General features: G+C 35.7%; 1 protein-coding gene across 3 annotated transcripts in view; it reads left to right on the top strand.

The window, feature by feature from the left end:
* LOC140044960 (small G protein signaling modulator 1-like) overlaps positions 1-24,502 on the top strand; it is a 173,467-nt gene that overhangs the window by 48,145 nt on the left and 100,820 nt on the right. For 2 of the 3 annotated variants that reach the window (XM_072089683.1, XM_072089681.1), the window contains exons 3-4: positions 5,328-5,403; positions 18,241-18,412. In XM_072089683.1, coding sequence (XP_071945784.1) covers positions 5,328-5,403; positions 18,241-18,412 — 248 coding nt within the window. Of the gene's footprint in view, positions 1-4,757; positions 4,877-5,327; positions 5,404-18,240; positions 18,413-24,502 lie in introns of those variants that run through there. The other variant, XM_072089684.1, reaches the window with a different exon arrangement.

Below are 24,502 nucleotides of genomic sequence, written 5' to 3'. Positions count from 1 at the left end.
TCGTCCAATTCTAGGTCGTCGTCGTCAACCGAAAAAGGTCTGTGTTTTTTTTTAGAAATCTTGAAAACAGAGAATCTTTTCAAATGTCCCAATATTTTTGTGTGTGATTATCGATATTTCTCGAAAATTGAGATTGCCACTAAACTTTTCAATATTGTGTTCTTTAGGGAGATCTCTGTTTTATAAAAATAAATTAAAAAAACAGAGACCATAAGATATCTCAAAACACAGACCCCCACTAAAACTTCTCAATAGTGTTCTATAGGGCGGTCTCTGTTTTTTAGATTTCATGAAAACTGAGACCGCACTAAGAAATCTCAATCTTATGTTCTAGGGTCCGTCCCAGAGATTTTTGTAAAATAACAAATCACCAATAAACATTTCGATATTGTGTTCTTTACCAAAGGTTTCTGATTTTAAGAAATTTTAAAACTGAGACCACCTTTTGAAAGGTTCTGGATATAGTAAGGTGGTGTTTTCAAGAAATCTCGAAAACACAGATCCCCCATTAAAACTTCTCAATATTGTGGTCTCTATTTTCAAGAAATCTTTAAAAATACAGAGGCCGACTAGAAATTTTCAATATTGTGTTAAGCTCTGTTCAAGTTCAAGTTCAAGTTAAAATTTATTGTCAAATACACAGTAAATGAAATTTGCCTTCCAAGGTTCAAATTACAATAAAAATAACAACAGTTAAAGACCCCTTCCCTGCAATTTTGGACGTTTTTTGGAAAATAATACATATATATCACTTTAAAAACATTAAACCATGTCATTCCTTGTCTTAAATGTACGTTTTATGGTAAATTATGATAAAAAGTGAGAAACAATGCACTACCTAAGTAGCTCGCGGCGATCGACCTCTCGTGGACGGTCTCAGGCCTAGCCTAGCTAGGCTTAGTTTTGTAGGCCTTGCTGGTAAACATCGGTAACGTACGAACATCGTACACTAGCTATATACCTAGCCTGACGTTGTATAGTTGCTGCATTAATTGTCTTTCTATTTTTTCCAGACTCCGTTGATACAAATTGGGGAAAACCCGGTATTTTCGCTGAAAAGTTAGGAGTCTTCCATTTGTTTTGGCTTCACGATCGATCGAAAAGTGGGCGAATTACAGGTGAAAAACAACAATATCAATCCGCGCGCAATGCATTTTGGGATTTATAGCGGGCCGCTATAATTATTAAAATCGATTTATTTTTCACATTTTTAACCGTTTAAAGACGAAAAAAGTTATCGCAATAGGACCATATAGTATTATTTTTACATTAAATATAGTTTGTGATCTTAAATTAGATCTAAAAAACGTAGGGAATGGGGCTTTAAAAACATACAATACTATACAATGGATAAGATAATATATAAGAAAATATGCTATGTATAAAACATTATGAACAGTATAAATATTAAAATACTATATAAAGAATAAAATATAAAACGTCTCAAGTTATCTTTTAAATTGCTTGTTGTATTGCCTGATTGCACATGGAAGAAATGATTTATTATGACGCTCAGTCTTCTTAATTGAATGAATCATCCTTCCGGATCTACTGAAATTTATAAAGTTAAAAAGAGGATGAGGCTGGTCGTTAATTATACATTTTAGTTTTTTCTCCATAACCTTATCGCATATATCATGGATAGATGGGACGTTTGCACCTATTACCTTCTTAGCCATTTTTCTTATTCTCTGTAATTTATTTGAGTTATACAGTACTTAGATAAACTATTTAGCCATACAATACAGCAAAATGTTAATATGGACTGTATCATAGCCTGATGGAATAGAGACAGCGCATCTCTGCCAATCTTAAAGTTTCTTAATTTCCTTAAGAAGTACAATCTTTGGTTTGCCTTCGCATAGACTTTGGCAGTGTTGGCGTTCCATGACAGTTTTTCATCTATCCATACTCCTAAATATTTATGTTCACTAGTTGTGCGGACATCATTATCTTTGATATTTAAAGGTATAAGTTGCCTCTTAATTTTACGAAAGTCAAACACAATTTCCTTTGTTTTATTTACATTAATACTTAGACAGTTCATATCACACCAGTTAATTATATTATTAACTTCAGTTCTATACGTGCTCTCATCATTGTTTACATTTAAGCCTGTGATACAGGTGTCATCAGCAAATTTAACTATTTGACATGATTCACTTCTAAGGTCGCTTGTATATAATGTGAACAACAACGGAGATAACTAACACGCATCCCTGTGGGGCACCGGTGTTTGAAACAATGATATCAGACAAAACATTATCAATTCTAACACGCTGGGTTCTGTTTTTCAAGAAATCTCTGATCCAGACAAACAAAAGGATTAACATTCATACTAACTAATTTATCAAGAAGTATGTTTGGTTTCATTGAATTGAAAGCCGAAGAAAAATCTAAAAATAACGTCCTTACATATTGCCTAGGTTTATCCAAAGTTTCATAGATTGGATGCAAGAGGGTAGTTATTGCATCGTCGACACCTCTATTACTACAGTATGCAAACTGATTATTATCAACAAAAGGCAACGTTTCTTTAATCAATACTCTTTAAATAGCCTCTCAAAGCACTTTGTAATAATTTGGGTTAGAGCAACAGGACGATAATCATTTAATATTTTCGGCTTAGGTACTTTATTTATTGGGGCTATTATATTAAAAATATACAAAATATTAATTTGGTCATCATTATCAAATCTGTTAAAAAATATATTTAGTTTATTTGCAAAGTCCAATGGTCGGTATCCGGATGGAACTATTGTTGGGTTCTGCCTTTTCGCGTTTTCAATAACTTTCTTTAATCCATTCCATGCTTGCTTGGGGTTACCGCTATCAAAATCATTCTTTATTTTCTCTCCAAATTTGCGTTTGGCATCATTAATTCGCTTTTTCATTAACTTCTGAATACGCTTCTTTTCCATAACATCATTATTGCGAACAGCTTGTTGTTTTTGCTGTAAAAGTTCTCGGAGATCCTTAGTGACCCATGGTTTACTATTTGGATAAATTTTGATTTCCTTCTTTTTAATGATGCTAGACTCACAAAAATTAATGTATTCAACAATTGTTTCCATAGTGGCGTCAATAGAATCTGTATTCATAAACACATCCCAATTCGTAGCTTCAAGACATCCTTTAAATTCCTCCATACTATCATTTGTCCACACTTTGATTTCCTTGACCATTGGTTTACTTTGTTTTAACTTTTGTTTATAAGCTGGTATTAAATGAATCATCTTGTGATCTGATTTACCAAGACCTGCCTTAGGCGACGACTTGTACGCGTTCTTAATGTTGCCGTAACAACAATCAAGTATTTTGTCACCGCGTGTGGGAAAGTCTATGTACTGATAATAATTCGAAACCTTCTTGAGGTCGCACGAGTTAAAGTCACCAGTGACTAACTTAACAGCATCAGGGGATTCTGTGTCCAGCTCACTTAATATGGTTTGAATGTCAGATGCAGCTACTTTCATATCAGCTCTTGGGTGGATGTAGACTACTGTGACAAAAATTTTATTGAACTCGCGAGGAAGATAAAATGGACGAAGCAGTAATGAGTTCATAGTTAGTAGTACACCGTCGATATTTCACCGTAACACTGTTGCACCATAGACTGTTGACAAAAACGCAAACACCGCCTCCAATGGATTTTCCAGAGTCTAGTGTTCGGTCAGACCTTTCACATGAGAATCCGTCGATGTTTGTATCCAACTCAGAATCAGTATCTGTAAACCATGTCTCAGACATACATATCAAATTTGCATCACGATAATCCTTGAGATAAAGGGTGCATGCTTTCAACTCATCCAGTTTATTGCGGAGTGACTGAGCATTTCCTGTTAGTATAGAGGGTAGAGGAGCAGAAAACTTACGGCGTTTAAGTCTAGCTTTAAGGCCACCTCTTCTCCCTCGTTTCCTGTTTTTGATCTGCGCTCCTAACGTGTCAGTGTCGGTGGCACTAGGCCTAGATTTACGTTGCACGCCGGGTAACGCAGGTCGGAGTTGAATGAGCTCCTCGCGGCTATACGTGATGTAGCGGGGTGGGTAACTCGGCCTAGGTGGTACCGTCGACAAACAACTACCAATTCCATCGAAAACCAACAAAAACCAGAGCTCGAAACACGATATAACTATACTTAGATACATAATGAAAGTATAAATAAGGCAACTGGATACAAAAATATCACAGAAACAACAAATTTAAGACGATATAACAAGACAATTTCCGAACCTTGGTGGTCGCCCTCAGTGTAGCGCCCTCTGTCTACACTATCAAACTATTTATGTGACAAAAAAATGTAATGTGCCCAAATTTTGGTAGTGATATGCTTAAATACGGTACTGGTATTAAGACATAATCATGTCCATATTTTGGCACATCACATTTTTTTGTCACATAAAGTTTTATAGTGTAGACAGAGCTTAATAGGGCGGTCGCTATTGTCTGGACTCCTTGAAAACGAAGATCTCCACTCAAAATATTGTTATTATTCAATATTGTATTCATACTGGGTCCCTGTTTTTCTGTTTTCGAAAACAGAAACTGCCACTAAAAGTTTTCAATATTATGTTTAAGATTTTTTTTGTTTTGTCGTAAAACACAGTAGGGGTTTTGAGAGACCTTGAAAATGGGGACCAACTAACACAATATTGAAAAGTTTTACTGTGGTCTCTCTTTGCAAGAAAACTCAAAATCAGAGATCTCTACTAAAAAATCTTCTCAATATTGTATTCTATACACTGGGTCTCTGTTTTCGGGTTTTTGGAAATAGAGACCCCTCCCCACAAAAGTTCAATATTATGTTCAAGAGGGTGGTGTTTTCTATTTCTGTGAAATTATGAAAACAGAGTCTCCTACTAAAAATTCTCAATAGTGTGTTTTATTTGGAGCCCTTTGTTTTCAATATTACTTAAAAACATAGAGCCCACTAAACTGTCAATATTATGTCAATTATAAAGTACAGTAGGTGGAGCAGACTGGTTTCTCCCTGGGATATTTTTTGAGTGTTTATATTTAAATGCCTGTAATTCCATACCAAATTACGTTTCAGTTTTTATATTGTAAATTTGTTTTGGGTTACCCCCTTTTTTTTCCAGTAAAACGTACAGTACAATACCTACTCCACATTTAGTTAACTTGTTAATAAAAAATGTATTTGTTTGTGATAACTTAAACAAACATGACTCGTGATTTAAATTAATATTTCCCAAAAAAAAACATTTTCCTGGAGTACCCTTCAAACTAATCAGCAGCAAAATATGGTAAAATAGTTCTACTGTAACTAGCCCAGTGAATAACAATTTGTAATGTTTACCATTTACAGGTTAAAAAAATTATGGAAGAAGCAGTTACTCGGAAGTTTGTACATGAAGACAGTGGTAGCATTATTTCACTGTGTGGTAAGTCTTACATGACAATTGGTAGTAATGTGGTTGTTCTGCATGGAAACGCGGACAAACAGACGAATACATTTTCATTAAGTTTCTTGAGCTCACTTTACAGTATTGGTCAGAGGACTTTCGACATTCCCACTAGTGTTTTCTGCTGTTTTTCTAGAGTGTTTGTGGAGAGTTTCTGGAGTGTTTATCAAGCGATCGAGTGTGCTGACCTTGACCAGCAAAGTGTGAATGTTTTATAACAACAATTGAAATCAATGATACGACGTACATAAGCAGGCCCGTATGCAGCATTTATAATGGGGGGTGCGAGCGAAGCGAGCAAAAATGGCTGGGGGCAAGGGCCCCCGGTTAGGGTCCAGGGGCCGAAGGCCCTGGCAAAATTTGCGTTATTTGACGTTCTAAAGACTGATTTAAGACTCTCTGTTGTGGCTTGGGCTAGTTGAACGATGGACACCAGAACTTAACGCTTTCATGATGAGGCCAACTCAGACAGCGTCGTACGATGCTGTCTGAGTTGGCCTTCCCTTGTTTAGGCGCTGTATTTCCAGACACGTCTTTACCGCCGGTTAAGTTGTCTGTATTTCCAGCAAACACTGTACCGCGTACATGAAGCGCTAAGCTATTGCTTGTCGTCACATGATCGACTGCGCATGTTTTACATCGAGTTTGTAGTCAGTTCAGATTCCGTAATTTAATTACCGGTATTTTTTCATTTTATATTAGCATATTTTTGTTTGTATACCATTGATAATGTAAATTTTGTATATATATAATGATATTGTCTTTAGTTAAACAAGACAAGAAAAAATACCAACCGAGGAAATAGTGGACCTTTTGGGACTTGGTGGGGTGCGTCTGCACCCAACGCACCCCCCCTGGATACGGGCCTGATAATATGAGCCCTTTTTATCTTTAGATTACTGACTTTGTTTATCTTCAACAAATAATACAAAGTATATATTATTTTTTGATGACGTTTCTTTTTTTCTAAGCCAAAAAAGTATTGTTACATAGAACAGAACACCATACAAAAAGCCCTAAAAGCATGCAACTACCCGGATTGGTCCATCAAAAGAGTAAAAGAACAAAGGAAAAAGAAACAACTGGAGAATAAATGAGAAGAGAGATGACCAATCTAAAGCAAGAGGGAACGTCTGCATCCCTTATGTTACAGGCCTATCTGAAAGGATAAAAAGAACTATGCTATAAAAACATCCCATCAATGCCTACTACAAGCCTTTCAACAAAATTCGGGAGATGCTGGTCCATCCGAAGGATAAAATCAGGAATGAGCAGACAAGCGGAGTAGTGTACCAGGTCGGATGCAGTAATTGCAGTGCTATATATGTAGGAGAAACAGGCAGGCCATTTCAAACAAGACTATCCGAACACAAAATAGACATCATCACAAACACAGCAGGAGATGTCCATACCAGAGCAGCCCGTGCTTCAACATCTACAACGATCCATAAGTCTGCTATTACGGATCACATGGTAATCAACAACCACATACCAGATTGGGATAATACTAAGATCTTGGACAAGGAGTCAGCCAGAGCCATTTGGATAAGAAGTAAGAAACGCACCATGAATAGAGACGAAGGAGCATACGAGCTGTCACATATCTATGATGACCTTCTACACCAACAGAGAGAACCCGGGGCCCCCCAGAAAAGACCTCTTAACACCACAGAGGGCGCACGTCATCGGAGAATTCCTACTGATGATACGAACTAGCTTCGGCTAGCTCATTCACCTGACGATGACCGACGATGAAAGGTAGTGGTATGTAACAATACCTTTTTGGCTTGGAGAAAAAGAAACTTCATCAAAAAAATAATCATACGAAGCCAAATGAAATTATTTGAACTAGTATATATTAATTAACATAAAAAAAAACCAGTAAAATATACGTTTAAAATTCACATGAACAGCTTCAAAGTCATGGTAAAATTAATATCTTCAAATTCCGAGTCAAGCAAACCGCTAGACTACTATATCACTACTATCTCACTAGCCGCATAGACACGCATCTACGATCTTTGTTATGTTGGTGGTCATCAACCCTAGATTTACGAAACTTTGGGCGATATGACATCACGCAGCAAGCACATAGTTTTCTCATCAGCTCTCGCTGCGAATTTGAAGAGATTGTTTCTGTTGACTTTTTCCAGGGCATACAAAAACAATCGTTTTGATGCAGTTTATTTATTTTGTTTAAACATTTATACTGTTCATTAGATACATAATAATTATATCGGTTATGATTATATACAGTACATGACTATGCTACGTAAAAAAGCATGATCGTATGAGGTCAATCACATGGTTCAATTAACAGTAGAAGAGTACAGTGTAGTAAATGGGGTAATATTTTTGTGGAAAAAACAACATTAAGTATCGGTTGTTTTTTTAAGATACAAACTGTTATAATATACTCATACTGTTATTAAAATTATTATTTTTGAAATTCTGATTTTACACGAACCTTGCCTATGTCAAATACTTGAAAATATGGACAACTTCGAAGTGGATCGTACCATTTACCAAACGTTGTTGTTTACAGTGTACATCAGACGAGAGACCAATGTCGGAAAATAATTTGTACTTTGTTGGTTTCTCGTAGAATATTCAATTCAATTAACAACTTATTAAAGTGGTCTAATAAATGAAAAATTTATAAAGCAAGTATTCAATCTAAATATGTTATGTAGAAATATACCAAAGAATTTTAAACATTTTACATTATGCTCTAATAATTGCCGTACACTCTCTTCCCGCAGCAAGAGTCAAGTCTGACTTTACTAAATACTAGGCCTAATAAAGTAAAGTACTTGTAATAAATCTAAGCCTCGTCGTCGTCAAAGCAAACTCTGATCAGAGCGTGGCTTCTCTAACAGCATTCTGAAACCGTTTCCTGTCCTCTGTCATCCTACCTGCTTGCTCCATAGAGCCAAACACATCTGTTATAGTCTTTTCCCATTTGCATCTTGGTCTTCCTCTTCTTCTCTTCCCTGGAATATAAGCCTCCAACACTCTCTTCTCCATTCCATCTTGCCATCTTAATATGACCAAAATAGCACAATTTATGTTTTTTAATATACTGCAGCAACCAATCATTTGATACTGTAAGCTCCTTTCTTATGCTATAATTTGTGCGGTGTTGAGTCCATGGGACTCGCAAGATCCTTTGGTAGCATTTGTTTTCAAAGGCTGTGATGAATTTTTCATCCCTCTTGCGCAGTACCCAGGTCTCGCAGGCATATGTGGCCACTGGAAAGACACATGCTTTGAGAATGCGCAACTTGGTCACTTTGTCTTGTCCACACCACAGCTTTTTCATCCCAGTGAGAGCTTGCAATCCCATGGCCAATCTGCTTCTGATTTCTTAGGTGTTATCTCCATCTTCTTGTATCCTGGCACCAAGGTACATGAAATTGTCAACCTCCTCCAATGCGGATCCTCTTATTTCTATGCTCTGCTTGTTTTCATTTGCCACTTGCCAAGAAACAGTCATGACTTTGGTCTTTTTCGCATTCATTTTTAGACCATGAGATACGCCTTCTTCATTCACTGAGTCAACAAATCTGCTGAGGCCAGGTCTTGACTTTTACATCAATGCAGCATCGTCTGCATATCTTAGGTCACCCAAAGTTTTCCCTCCAACGTGTAGCAGATCATAACTTTCAGACCGTTCTTCTGTCATAGCTTCTCGCATTATGTCTTCTGTATAAATGTTGAACAGAGCTGGAGAAAGAATGCAGCCCTGTAGGACGCCCTTCTCAATGGTAAACCAATCAGTTTTTCCACACTCAAGCCTTACTGCTGATTGCTGATCTTGGTCAAGTTTTCTAATTAACTCTATCACATGTGCTGGAAACCCCATCTTCATCTTCATCATGATGGACCAGAGTTGGTTATAAAGCTTTTGAGTACCCTACAAAACAGATGAACAAATCTTGCTGCATTTCCAGACATTTGCGAATCAGCATCTGAAGGTTGAAGATGTGATCACGAGTTCCACGATGTTTCATATATCCCGCTTGTGATGCAGATATCTCTTCACTCAGTATCCTTGGCATTCTGCCAAGATTGATTTTAAGCATGATCTTGCTTGCATGGCATATAAGTGATATGGTTCTATAATTCCCACATAGCTGAAGGTCTCCTTTCTTTGGAAGTGGAACAAATAGGGCTCTGCACCAGTCTACTGGCCATTCTGTTGTCTGCCAGATCTTTACACATAACTTATGCATTAGCGACACTGCAGCTTCTCCTCCCTCAAGTATTAGTTCTGCCGGGAGTTCATCACACCCTGGTGCCTTACCACGCTTCAGGTACCTCATTGCCTGTGCTACTTCAGATCTTAATGGGGTCAGATCAGCATCTTCAGTGGCTTCTCTATCTTTGTTGGTTTCACTCTCTTCGTCAGCCTTGTGCTCATCGGTATAGAGTTCTCTGCAGTATTCCTGCCATCGACCTAGGATGTCGGCTATTTCAGTGAGGTTCTTTCCTTGTTCTTGATGACAGATAATTGGGGAGTGAACTTATCTAGTCAATTGCTTAATCTCTGCATACATTGCCTTGCTGTTACCTGCTCTATGGTGTGATTCTATTGTTTCATACTTCTCCAGTAAATGTTGCTTCTTGTCTTTGGATTTCAGCTGTTGCCTCCCTGTATTCTGCACAACTGGTTTGTCCCTTCTTCTAACTTTCACTTTGCACCGGACGCCCATACATAGTAATTGGTGATCTGAACCACAGTCTGCCCCTAGGAACGTGCGAGTGTTTGTTACACTTGTTCTTGTACTTCTGCGCACCAAGATGAAATCTATCTGATTACGAGTTCTTCCATCAGGAGAAGTCCATGTATGCAGACGTCGTTGTGCTGTTTGAATAATGTGTTACATACTATCAGATCGTTCTCGGTAGCAAAAGATCAACAGATTCACCTCTCTCATTTCTTATGCCTAATCCAAAACTTCCTGTGCTGAATTCCTCTCCTGTTTCAATCCCTTCTCCTATCTTTGCATTAAAATCCCCAATCAGGACAAGCATGTCACTGGTTGGTATTCCATCTAATGTTTGTTTTACAGTTTCATAAAACTCATCAGCTTCCTCTTGAGTTGCAGTACTTGTTGGGGCGTATAACTGCAAGAGTGTAATGTTCATGGGTCTGCCCTGCAGCCTTACTGACAACACCCTATAATATTGGATTATATCCCAGCAAAGATTTAGAGGTCTTTTAATATAGACGATTTTCGTTGCTTTAGTTGTGACTAGCTGATTGTAACTAACAAAAATAACATAGCGTTTTCAGGGTATTTCAGGACATTAAACAAGCACGAATGTGCAATACTCGGGGTACAGCGAAAGAAGCTGTAATGACGTAAAGACCGGATGTAACGTAACATACACATCAATAACCGCTCTACCAAATACGGCTATACGGTACCATCTTCGAGACGTGATATGGCTGCATCCGGTATGAAATTAAAAAATCCGGCTCTATAGCTTTGAGGACATGTCCCTGTAGTATATTCATGCTAAATCCGAGCTCAAAAAAAATAATAAAAATAAGATATACTGTGTATAATTATCATATTGCGTAAAGGACGCCTTGAAACTTTCATCCGTCGGGCTGGTAAAATGATTGGTCTGGAACTGCCTTCCTTTACCGATGTGCACCTAGAACACCTCCAGAAAGATTTCGAACGCGTTGAGTCGGATGCCTCTCATCCTCTCCACAAAGTAATCATAGACCAACTTAATCCAAGTGGTAGATTGAGGCTCCTCAGTGTGAAAACAAATCGATTTGCTAAATCCTTTATTCCCTCCGGTATCATACAGGAAGTCAAGAAGATAATTTTATCTTGTAATTTTTTAGATGTTTTTATAAGAATGGTTTTATGCTATATTTGTTTTTATTGTGTGTTCTTTGTTATTATGATGAGCAATGAATTTCCTTTTTGAGGATCAATAAAAGTTATCTTATCTTATCTTATCTTATACACTACTTTTCACCATAAAGTTAAAAAAAAAATGTTTCGCCCGGGCTCGAACCAGGTACCTTCTGCGTGTTTTTAAGTAAACGTGATAACCACTACGCCAACAAGCCGCATATAACTACATAGCGCTGTGGTGTGTGTCACACATTGTGGCTTCCTAATTAAACAAATTAATTAACAAAAAAGCACGAATGTGCAATACTCGGGGTACAGAGAAAGAAGCTGTATACAGACGTATACAGTTAAAGTTAAAGAAAAATAGGTTTCGCCAGGGCTCTAACCGGGACCTTCTGCGTGTTAAGCAGACTTGACAATCACTACACTACGAAACCCACTTACACTAAAAATGTGGGTTACAGAAAGTTTTTTAATCCATTTAAATTACAAATAAATATGGTAATAAGCACAAAGAAAAATAAACATGTGTAAAAGTGATAATTACCGATTACACAAAATAAGTATTTAAAAAAATAATAAAAATAAGATATACTGTGTATAATTATCATATTGCGTATACAGTACTTTGCACCATAAAGTTTAAAAAAAAAGGTTTCGTCCGGGCTCGAACCAGGTACCTTCTGCGTGTTAAGCAAACGTGATAACCACTACGCCAAGAAGCCGCATATAACCATATAACTACATAACGCTGTGGTGTGTGTCACACATTGTGGCTTCTTAATTAAACAAATTAATTAACAAAAAATTAAAAATCCGGCTCTATAGCTTTGAGGACATGTCCCTGTAGTATATTCATGCCAAATCCCAGCTCAATACTACAACTAATATGGAGGAGTAGTACTTTAAAAATCGCACTTTTTACTCAATAGTGTCCAGATGGAGGAGGAGAAAATGAGTAAGTCCTAGACTCGGGTACCCCGAGTAAAAATCATACCACCTGAAATGAGTTCACCTTCCAACAAACTGGTTTCAACTATTTTCTCTCTTTTATACACAAGGGAGCAGTTAAAATAATAGATTTGACCCTAAAGGTGACTGGAAACAGGCACTTTCCATCAATCAATACAGTGTCCCTTTGGAAGACAGAAGAAAAAAACAGATAGTAGGACTGGAGCTTAAGTTGGCCATTAGTCATAGCCATTTCAGTTTTTTGTTTATTTTAGGAACGGACTGCGCATGTGTGAAGGTACAGTAGTTAAAAAATAAAAATTATACTGCAAATTAATAAAATGAAATTAAATATACGCCATAAAGAATCAGAATATATTGTGGGGAATAGTATTATAAAATTACATAGGGAGATTTGATGATAAGACATTTTGTTTAAAATCGTTTAAAATCGAGTGAAATCCCGATAGCTGAGTTTTATTGAGTAAGCTGGCAGGAATAACTGTAAGCTATCTGTGTCCCGTTAGGACCGAGATATCTGCCCATGTTGCAAGGCGTAATGTCTTCTTTCTTGGGCCCACTCTGTCACGGCAGTTAGTTTCAAAAGATGTTTAAATTAAATAATGTATTAATAATTATTAGGATGGTATTTATTTGAATAAACGCCTCTCCAATAAAACATCACTTTGAATAATAATCATTATACTATTTGTAGTAGAATTCATCGCACTGTTATCTACAATTTACCAAGCATTTGTTATTCTTTTTTACCACTTTTCATATCTATTAGAGGATTTCATTTGATTATAAATGTTACCATATTATTAAAACTAAAAAAATTAACATATATCCCTCGAATAAGCACCTCCCTCCAATGAACTCCGCCTCCCAAAAGGGCCCTACCAAACAATAAACACTATACTTTAAAATGTTATTAATCATCTAAAACACTGTGAAACAGAGTAGTTTTAGTTTTACGAATGTCAAGCATTTTCAATAATGGTAACCGACAGAAAACGTACAAGGAGAACATTTTTATCATTCCGAGAACCATCGTCTACACTTCCTAGAGGGGGAGTGAGCGAAGCGAGCTCACCCTCTAGTTGTCTAAATATTAATATTCATTAAAAGTCAGAATTATTCATAGTTAAAAAATTGTGAAGAAATATTATTTTATCAATCCACTTCATTTGCACTTTTTGCGTTTCATACTTTAACGGGGCCGAGTTGACCAATTATTTTTTGGCCGAGTTGACGTGAGGCCGAGTTGACGTGAGGCCGAGTTGACTTGAGGCCGAGTTGACTTGAGGCCGAGTTGACTTGAGGCCGAGTTGACTTGAGGCCGAGTTGACTTGAGGCCGAGTTGACTTGAGGCCGAGTTGACTTGAGGCCGAGTTGACTTGAGGCCGAGTTGACTTGAGGCCGAGTTGACTTGAGGCCGAGTTGACTTGGGGCCGACTTGACTTGGGGCCGACTTGACTTTGGCCGAGACGGTTAAGGGCCGACTTGGATCGAAATCATATGCCTTACTTGGTCAATCGAAGTAGCAATCAGACAAATGAATTAATGTTAATCATAATCAATCTAGGCCTATACATAGTATAATTGAGTCAGTATAGACATTTGGGTGCTGGTCAACCCGTACCCAAACCAACCCGTACCCATGCCAACTCGTACCCAACTTGGCTAACCCGTACCCAAATAATTGGTCAACTCGTACCCACTTTGGCTAACCCGTACCCAAACCAACCCGTACCCATGCCAACTCGTACCTAAATATTTGGCTTACTCGTACCCAAGTATTTGGCTTACTCGTACCCATTTTTTGGCTTACCCGTACCCATTTTTGGCTTACTCGTACCCATTATTTGGCCTACTCGTACCCAATTTGAATAATTACTTGTAATGATTTGATCGGCGTAAAACTAGTGGTATGCTTTTGCCGTATGAATATTTTTATATTTAAATTGTTTTTTTATTTTACATACAGGTCTCGGTGAAATGTGTGCTAATAAAAATGACCATTGATTTGATTGTAGACTTCGTTTAATTAGGCATATATTTGTTAACATTTATTTAAATCTAGTATTATAGTTTTATAAACGTATGTTTGATGTGTCTTTTTTATTTACGTAAGAGAACATTAATTAATAAAAAAATATTTTAACTGTTGTATAGTTAGTATTACAATTCAATTAAGCCCAGGTAAAGTACCAACAACGTATAATTTTATACTTATCAATTTTTATTCTTTTATTTTATTCTAATTATCTTCCCTGATTACATTCGATCAAGTAATTATTTCTATTGTATTTGGTATATTTAAAATTGGTTGAATTAACAACACCCTGTTTTAAGCGAAAAGCCTGCCGGGCTATGGGGTCGAATTACTCGTAGATTTCGTGTTACGTGTTTTTTCTGACCGGGATTAACCTTTTATTATAAAAAACACGCATTTATAGGGCCGGCGTCAAAGAGACGACTTAGTAATGACGTATGATCATTTTCCATATATTTTATTTATTAATAATTCAGTGAAATGATCATATACACGTACTGTCGTACTGTAGCCTAAGGCAATTAAACATTTTGGCAGATTTTCTTCTATAACAGCTACGTGTTTTTGCTGACGAGGGATTCCCTTTTTTAAAAAAAAATACGCATTCTATAATGTGTCAAATAAGACAAATGAAATGAACTACGATCGTTTTTCCATGGCAACGGATGTCATCTTATTTACTAAAATAATATAAACGTTCTGAAGGCCTACCTACACGTGTCTGAGTTCTTACGTATCTGTCAGCGATAAGATGATTTTTTTAAGTTTTAGTAGTATTTATTTCGGTTTTTAGTCATAATAATACAGTAATAATCATTATAAAATGAAAACGTAATAACAGCAAATGTCGTCGTTTGTAATTAAATGTTAAATTATTGGAGGTTAGTACAGTAGTTACCTTTTATTATTACTCTCACATCCGTCATTGTATACTAGATAAACGGCAATAATCTAATCTACTACTAAATGCTCATAGCAGCAATGAGGCTGGTATCCACTTAAATAGTTTCGTGATTTTAAAATACGAGTGACTATTTAAAAATGTATTAAATATTTTCGAAATGTTAAAACAGTTTAATATTTTCCAAAACTTGCAAAACAAAACAACAAAAACCATTCGTTTTAAAACGATTTTCAAAAAGCACATTACTTCATTATCTGTAAAATAAAATGAAAATACAAATTATGTATAAAAGATATTTATGTTTACTTTTAATAATTCAAGTTTTCATCATCACAGACTAGTGGGTATTTCAATTTCCGTGTACTACTATTCGTAGAAAATAATAGATTAATAACTCATAAATGAAAAAAAAATAGAATGCAGCACAGCCGACCACTGACATCTTCCACAGAGCCATATAAAACAGCGCCCTCAAGTATTAACTTTACCAAATACGACGTACGCAAATACGATGAAAGCTGTGCTTTTTACGTACGAGTCTGTACATATTATTATACATTTTAGGTCAATAGTTTTTGCCATTATAATATCGAACATATGATTGGTATCTAAAAATTTAATAAAACTGGGTTTAAATGTAATATAAATATACTTTAAATAGCATTAAACTTGGGTACGGGCCAGCCAATGATGGGTACGGGTCAGCCAATGATGGGTACGGGTCAGCCAAAATTTTGGGTACGAGTAAGCCAAAATTTGGGTACGAGTTGGTGGGTACGAGTTGGCATGGGTACGGGTTGACCTGTATTCCTACAATTCTAGACATTTCACTAGGCCTAGGGCAGGCCTGGATCGGTACTCTGTAGGCGGGTGTCACGAAACCTAAGACCACGAAAGCTAAGACCCAAGACCTAAGATTGCAAATTCTAAGATATACTACAGCTTAAAAACAATACTTGTTTATCCATACATAATTTTAGACATAGTAGGTTTCATTTATTACCATAAATATAATTAAATACTACCGCAAAACATAGATAAACTCACATTATTTTCACCCGTTGAGTAAATGTATATTTTTTCTTTACAACAAACAAACTTGACTGGTTGTTTGTTGGTATATATTTACTCCATTGTGTTGGTTCAGAGGATGTTTTTCTTTCGCACCTGCCTTTCTTGTATTTTGACTCCAAATTTGTTAACTGACTTTATTCTGAATATCACACTTTAAAATTAGGACTTATATAAGTACTTTCAGAAGGAGAAACACATAAAAACAATTAAATAAATCCTTTAAATTGATGTTTTTACAGACGTTTTTCTTTGTATACTGTATGACTCCTCATGCTCAATGTTTTTGTTTCTATGAAGCGCATGAAGCGCCAAAAGAGCAACAATAATAGTACAAGTATAAAAACAGAAGGAAAACGAAACAAAAAAACTTATCATGATTTTATAAATTAAAATTTATTTGCGAGTATTTATTTCTTCGTACTAGCATGATTATACTATTATTATTACAATTTTAATCTTACATTGTGGATGGACTCCACAGAGTTTTCAGCACTCTATATAATTTTTGCTCTGTTGACGTTCCATAGAAACCAAAACATTGAACATGATGTAGGCCTACTGTTAGTGTAGGGCTAGTCATGCGAAATTCGCAAACAGTATGTGTGCGAGAAAAACGTCTGTAAAATCATCAATTTAAAAATGTATTTGTTACTTTTTATGTAATTCTTTTTCATAAAGTGCTAATTCTAAGGTTTGGTATTCAGAATAAATGTTGGGAGTTAAAATACACGGCAGGTGCGAAAGATAAATATTTGTAATCTCAGGTCTTGGCTTTCGTGATCTTAGGTCTTAGGGGGTCTTAGCTTTCGTGGTCTTAGGTTTCGTGACACCCCTCTGTAGGCTAGGTAGCTGACAATTTAGCACAGTGCGCTATTTATTAATAATCATCAAACAGTAATTTGTATTTATCTAGGCTAGTAGGCTACAGTTAAATGATACAAAAGATTATATTATCTAAATATAAAGCATCATAAACTTACATCTGTTTCTTCACCAGAACCTATAGATTGTATTTTTAACTATCTGTATTTATCTAGGCTATGAACTATCCCAAAGAACAATTTTGAGAAAATCAGCCCGTTACTATGGCAATCTGCCCTTACTAGGAGAAAAGTCACCTCTTGCTCACCAAACATGAAATAGAGGGCGACGTCATACTATTTCCTATTTTCTGCCTTGAGTAACTAGTAGTCATTGTGATTCAAAGTTAACAAAGACTTCATATTGAAAATGACTCCATTATTTTTTATTCAAATAACAAAACAAACTGCGCCAATCCACAAAACCTTTGTAATGCTTCGGCCAAAGATTATAAAGCGGCGCTATACAATCTTTTCTTCGGCGGCATAGCTAGCGCGCGACCGGTACACAATGCGTCAAGCCATTGGTCTACGCGCTACTGTGATACGCGGTGTATGTTATTTCGACAGGTACCATTTTTACAGTCGAGATTAGTTACTTTCAAATAGTAAAATATTGACGGTCCAGACCGAATATAGTGTCCATATTTATGGCATTGGTATATACCAATAATTAACCTATCTACCGGATTTCGTAAAAAAACGTGAAACACGAAGATCTTCGTGTTTGGCAGTCAAGCGATGTGTTTCCAAACACGAAGACCTTCGTGTTTGGCAGTCAAAGTGTTAATAAAACCAACTTCAATTTGCTAGATTAAAAAATTAATTAACAGGCGTGTCAGTGTGTTTGTGTCAAGTAACATTGCAGTGACAACAATTAGCAGTTTTGAAGTCTCGCATCATAAACAGGCTTAGGCATAAATTGAGGATCAGAAAATACTGTTCATTGTGAACAGAGTAGTCTTGCATTAGAAATGACAAATGCATCTTTCCAGTGTTTTTTGCTTTTCTTACTGTACTTGGGTTTTCATTTGAAATAAAGATACAGATTATGTTATATAATTTATCCTATTTTGCTTTTTACAGCGGCAGTAGAGTCTTGTCTTTCACATGGATTAAAGCGCAGAGCTGTAGGCCTGTTTAAAGGCAATACTAGCTACACTTTACTTAAATCTGTGGCCAAAAACTTTGCTCCTGCTTCTATTGTGGCCCAGAAAGTGTTAGACATTGAAGCTAGAATGGAAGTTAATAATAACAAGTAAGAACAGCATTTTGCATTTCATTAACTTGGGGAATAACAATTTTGATTGTCAAGGATCATCTTTTTTAGTTAGGGAGCAAGAAAGGATTTACGTGCACCCTCTAGCAAAATATGTTAACGTTTTTTTGCTTCATTATATCAATACAAATCAATTTTTTGCTGTTGGCCGAACAAAATTTGGGATGCTTGGTCAGTACAGGGGCCAAAAGGTCAATATGGTTAAAGTTAAGACTTTGCCTAAATTGCTAACTACTGGGGGTATTGGAATATTTTTTTGTGAAAAACTACTCAGAAGACCCAATTTCTATTCACTCTAATGGACAACTTTTCCCAAAAATGACAGTAAAACCATTGGTCAAGAAAATAGCCATATCATTATCTCAGCCACCACTTAGTCAGACAGTTTTAATTTTAGTCTCAAATTACTCGCAAAGTATATATTTATATTTGCTCTAATACAATAGAAATACACAAAATGTTAAAAAATACCTTATTTTGACATTTAACATAGCTGGTACAAACATTTTTATGTGGAGCACGTCATTTACATTTTTAATAACTAGCGAATATTGTCTTAATTGCCTAATATCAAATATAAGTGCCAAAAGAAATATGACCACTGGTCAAGAAAATTGCTGTACGAATATTTAGCAACCAGGTCACAAAGTTATAGTTTTGGTCTCAAATTACTAGAAATCAATAAGGCCATGTAAAAAAAAACAACAGTTGATCGTCCTGGTTTTCTAAAAAAAGGAAGGAAGAGGCTCTTTTTATTTTTTATTTTTCCAAGATGGCGACTCACTACCGTATTTTCTTGAATAAACATGCCGCTATGAATAAAAATCACTCCCACCCCTCGCATACACCCTTCCTGACAATTCAAATAAATATGGTAAGTACTGTAAGATTTCTAAACAAACATAAGTATACAGAACAGCAAATATTAAAATACACCTTTTTTTTTTATTTTATCAGGGGGTCACAATAAAAGTCCTTTTTGTACACTTTGACTTTATATCAAACTTCTGGATATTATTAGCCTACTGTGGCACAAATGCTCTAGTGTTTTTCCTTTTGGGTGTTTTGCCTGATTCCTTGCATTCACTACAAAGTGGATAATTCATGTTCTCAATTGATAAATTGTGCTCAGTTCCACAATAAAAGCACAGGGGGTCTGTGAATGTTATGTAATAAGCTGCTTCGATAGGCAGGGCACATGTCATTTTGTCATTGACAAAAACAATAGAATCGTCCTCTCCCAGAGGATGTCTTGAAAACAAGTTCCACATGAATACGACAGTGTGTCCAGTTCTCGTTCCAAGAGCTGCTGAATTTGGAAGCCTTTGTACTCTAGTAGCTAGATCAGCTTTCGTATGCACTTTGAGGTTCAGAGAATTTGACTTCAGAAATTGGTTTAGGGTGGTCAAACAATAATTTTTGGCTTGGTTACTCATTTTGAAAATTTGGTGAAATGTAAAAAGGTCAGGGTGAAAGGTTATAAGACCAAACACACAACCACTGGTCACAGTAAGGTAATGGTCTTAAATTGATCAGAAGGTATATATTCAGTCTAATGGGAAATTTTAGTCAAAAATGACCGGAAATTCCATTTCTGACCTTTGACCCACAACCCAGGGAATGTATGTATCTCCGTAACTACTGGTCGTATGGATTAACACAATCTTTCTTTACAGTATACAGTTATTATTATTATAAATATTATTGAATTCCATAAAAGATAAAGAAAAGTCGATGGCCTTTTTTACAGCCGTCTAATAAACGTCACGTGATATTCGATTTTGTCGATAGGTGGCGGTATAAATTACACAATATTTCATTACATGACGATTGGTGTGTACTGCATGACGATTGGTGTGTACTGCATGACAATTGGTGTGTACTGCATGACGATTGGTGTGTACTGCATGATAAATGTGAACTGAAGGCAGAGGAGGCGTTCCATAAGTTTGCGGTGAGGAATTGAATTTGTTGCGAACTTCTTAATATTGTGCGATGAACTTCTGAATTTGTTGCGGACTACTGTAATTTAATTTTGCGAGGTACTTTCGAATTGGTTGCGGACTACTGTACTTTAATTGTGCGAGGTACTTTCAAATTTGTTGCGGACTTCTTTAATTGTGCGAGGAGCTTTTGATTTTGTTGCAGACTTCTTTAATTGTGCTTAGCTCTTCTTTTCTTCTTTATTTGTGCATTTCGTTTTATATTTTCATATTATTGAATAAACAATGTGTTACTACAGTTAAGCGAGCAAGAGTCTTCATTAGAAGTCAGTACAACAACATAACACTGTATTACATTATTTAGAATAAATAGAATTATGTATCTACTGAGGACTTCCGATCGATCGTATCCATAGTATATACCATACTCACATGACAGTCACTGAGATATAATAAAAACTGAAAAATAAAGGGTTTTCTTTTGTTAATTCGCTAAATATTTGTATGGCCATTTTCTTGATCAGTGGTTATGGAGTCTCAATTGTTCATTAGAGTGATATCAATACCAATTTAATTTGGTATAATATTAACCAAGACAATATTCGCTAGTTATTAAAAATGTGAATGTCCTCCACGCAAAAATGTTTGTACCAGCTATTGGTTAAATGTCAAAATAACATGTATAATATTAAAACAAATATATACTTTGCGAGTAATTTGAGACTAAAATTATTACGACTAGTGGTTGCTGAGATATTGATATGGCCATTTTCTTGACCAATCACTGTAATTTTTGGCAAAAGTTGTCCATTAGAGTGAATAGGAATATGTATCTTCTGAGTATTTTTGACACCTTATCCGGCCAACAATTTCTCAGGTATGAAAAGTATACCGGCTATATGTTAAGGTCAAAATTAGGGGTTTATTGACAGTTTTATAATTTTTATTACATTAGAACAAATATAAACATATACTTTGAGAGTAATCGGAGACCACAATTATCACTTTCTGATCAGTGGTTGCCAAGATATTCATATGGCCAATTTCTTGACCTAGTGGTCAGAAAAGGGTTTCCATCCACTTTTAGCAAAAGTTGGCCATTAGAGTGAATAGAAATATGGGTCTTCTGAGTAGTTTGTCACCAAAAATATTCCAATACACCCAGTAGTTACCAAGTTACCCCAAGTCTTAACTGTGACCACATTGACATTTTAGCCCCTGTACTGACCAAGGATCCAATTTGTTTTTGCCCAACAGCAAAAAATTGCTTTGTATTTATCAAAGGAAGCTAAAAATGTTGTTAACATAGTTTGCTAAGAGGGTGCAGGTAAACCCTTTCTGGCTTCCCAACTATTTAGGTTATATGCATTATCATGCTATATAACCTTATTGATTTTGTCACAATATTTATTAATTTATTTATTGTTTCCTCAGTGTTATTTTATCCGTCAATTATCTTATTTAATTTAATCTATTTTCCTATATTCCTTATGGTCAGGAATCGCTGTAATAAGCTTTTTATATTGCGTAATGAAAAATGTCTACTAAAATCATGTTTGCCATTAACACGTTTTTTTCACGTCACTCGAATAAATTAAAACATGTTTTCCGTTAGGAGGCTTATTAATTGTACAGGCGAGTAGTTGTAAATCACTTATCTGTAAATGTACACACGCCCAACTAAGAAGAATTTATTTTATGAATAGACATGCGCAGTAATTCTAATTACGAACAAACAAACAAACTGCGCATGTGTATAGATGAAAATATCGCGCAATAACAAACATGCTGCATGGACATTCTATTTATTTATTTCTTTTTTTATTTTAACCATATTTAATGAGGGTGATCTATCCAGCATTTGCTGAACATTTGCGACCCTCAGAACAGATACAATATACAAAATACAACAAAAACAGAAAAGTAAAAGAAAAACAAAAACCAAAAAATAAATGTATTACATAAGACTAAAAATCTGCATAAGGAAATGTGAAATATAGAAAATAACATGAAATGTTAAATTAAGCAAAAGTATATAATATATATAATAAAAATTTAGATCTACTATTTTGCAATTTAAATTCTGGAAAAGGATTACATAGTTTTGAGAAAAGTCATAAGTCTAGTTTTGAAAGAGGAAAAGGATAGGAATTGCGGATAGATAGAGGAAGATCATTGTAGAAATAAAGCCTTGTAGCTGTTTGAAAATTTCAAGAGAGGGTTTAGGAATGTGAAGATTTCCTTTTGAGATTTGAAGAGTAGTAATCCTCCCATTGGCAATAATTTTAGTGAGGAGATGGCATAAGCCAGAAGGAGCAAGAAGATTTAGGGTTTTGAAAGTAAGACCACCAAGTTGGTAGTGGAGTCTTTTCTGAAGAGGAATGGTATGGGCTAGTCTAAAGCTCTATTTTGGATTTTTTGTAGTTTACTAGAGAGGTTAGTATTAGAGTTAGAACCCCAGACTGAGCAGCAGCAATCAAAGCGGGAAAGAAATAAAGCATTATAGAGGAGAAGACATGTCGACTGGTTGACAAATTTAGAGGTGCGTGCAAGAAGAAAGTTAGTTGAGTTGAGTTTTTTACATAAAGGAGAAGTGTGCGATTTCCATGTAAGAGTGTTATCAATTATAATTCCAAGGTGTTTGTAAGATGTGACTGAGCTGATTGTTTTTTGAATATTAAGTGAAAGAGTCATATTTAGTTTTTGCTCGATGAGGGGTAAAGATGTGTTACTGTAATATATAATAGTGTCATCGGCATACATGTCAGTGTGTATGTTACAATCTAGATTAGAAAGAGCAGAGGGAAGATCATTAATATATAAGGAGAATAAGAGAGGTCCAAGAATGGAGCCTTGCGGGACTCCTGTATAAACAGAACTAATGTCAGAGAGTGTGTTGCCATAGCACTTGCTGATTACGTGATGTTGAGTAAGATTTAAACCAGGTAGAAGCAAGAGAAGAGAAGCCATAGAGGGGAAGTTTGGAGAGAAGAATGTTATGGTTAACTGTGTCGAAGGCTTTTCTAAGATCTATGAAGATGGAGCCAATGAGTTTTCTTTGGTTAGTTGCATTATATTAAGCCATTTGTCATAGGTATTGCAGTAAGCGTAGAATGTTTAGGTCTGAAACCAGATTGAGAAGAGCAAATAAGATTATTTTCATTAAGGTAAGAATACAGTTGTGAAGAGACAGCTTTTTCAATAATTTTAGGATATATAGGGAGAATAGAGATTAGTCGATAATTGTTTAGTAGGTTTTTTTTGCAGGATTTAAAAACATTAGAGTGTTTCCAAAGAAATGAAAAAATACCAGAGTTCAGTGATAGGTTGAAAATAAAAGATAGATGAGAAGATATAATTGGGGCTGCTGTTTTTAAAAGTTTACCGTTAATATTGTCAAGACCACAAGACTTGGTTAGGATTTAAAGTTCGTTAAGAACAAAATCATTACTTATATTTGTAAAAGAGAAATTAAAAGGGCATTGGGTAAGAAGGATAAGGGATCATGGAAGTTAGCTTGAGAAGGGATCTGGGTAGTTATATTTACAAAGAAAGAGTTAAAGGAATTCGCTTCCCAATAGTTTTAGAGTCAGTAATTTCAAGAAGGAAGGAGGGTTGAATATTAGTAGATTTAGAAGGAAGAAGTTCTCTGAGACCTTTCCAGATATTTCTAGTGTTACCTTTGTTGTTATCAATGTGTGTCTTATAATACAAGGCTTTAGCATTTCTACACATAAGCGTGACTCTATTTCGTAAAGAACGATATGCATCAAAATCTTTACTGTCCTTTGTTCTTTTGGCTTTCAATTTTAGTTTGTCTCTTTGCTGAAATTCTGACGTCGTAATTCGTTTGTGGTGTGTGTTACGATGTTTTCGCAAGTGAATAAGAAGCATATAAAACACAAACGAAACTATTTATTATCTTATATTTGTTTGTGATAAAAAACTTTATCTAGGCAGGCTGCATATGCTGATAATTGATAAAGGTGACGCCGATCATATATGACTCGACTGTGGCATAGTCAACCATTGAATAGGCCTCCTATAGGCTATGGCCGTGGCGACTGGTATCGTTTCAGGCCGGTGAGGCTGCAGTAGATATACTTAACATATTTTAATGTGGTCA

Source organism: Antedon mediterranea, chromosome 3, assembly GCF_964355755.1.
Source record: "Antedon mediterranea chromosome 3, ecAntMedi1.1, whole genome shotgun sequence".
Taxonomy (NCBI): domain Eukaryota; kingdom Metazoa; phylum Echinodermata; class Crinoidea; order Comatulida; family Antedonidae; genus Antedon; species Antedon mediterranea.
The sequence above is the reverse complement of the archived record's forward strand: the minus strand, read 5'-3'. Positions and strand labels throughout refer to the sequence as shown.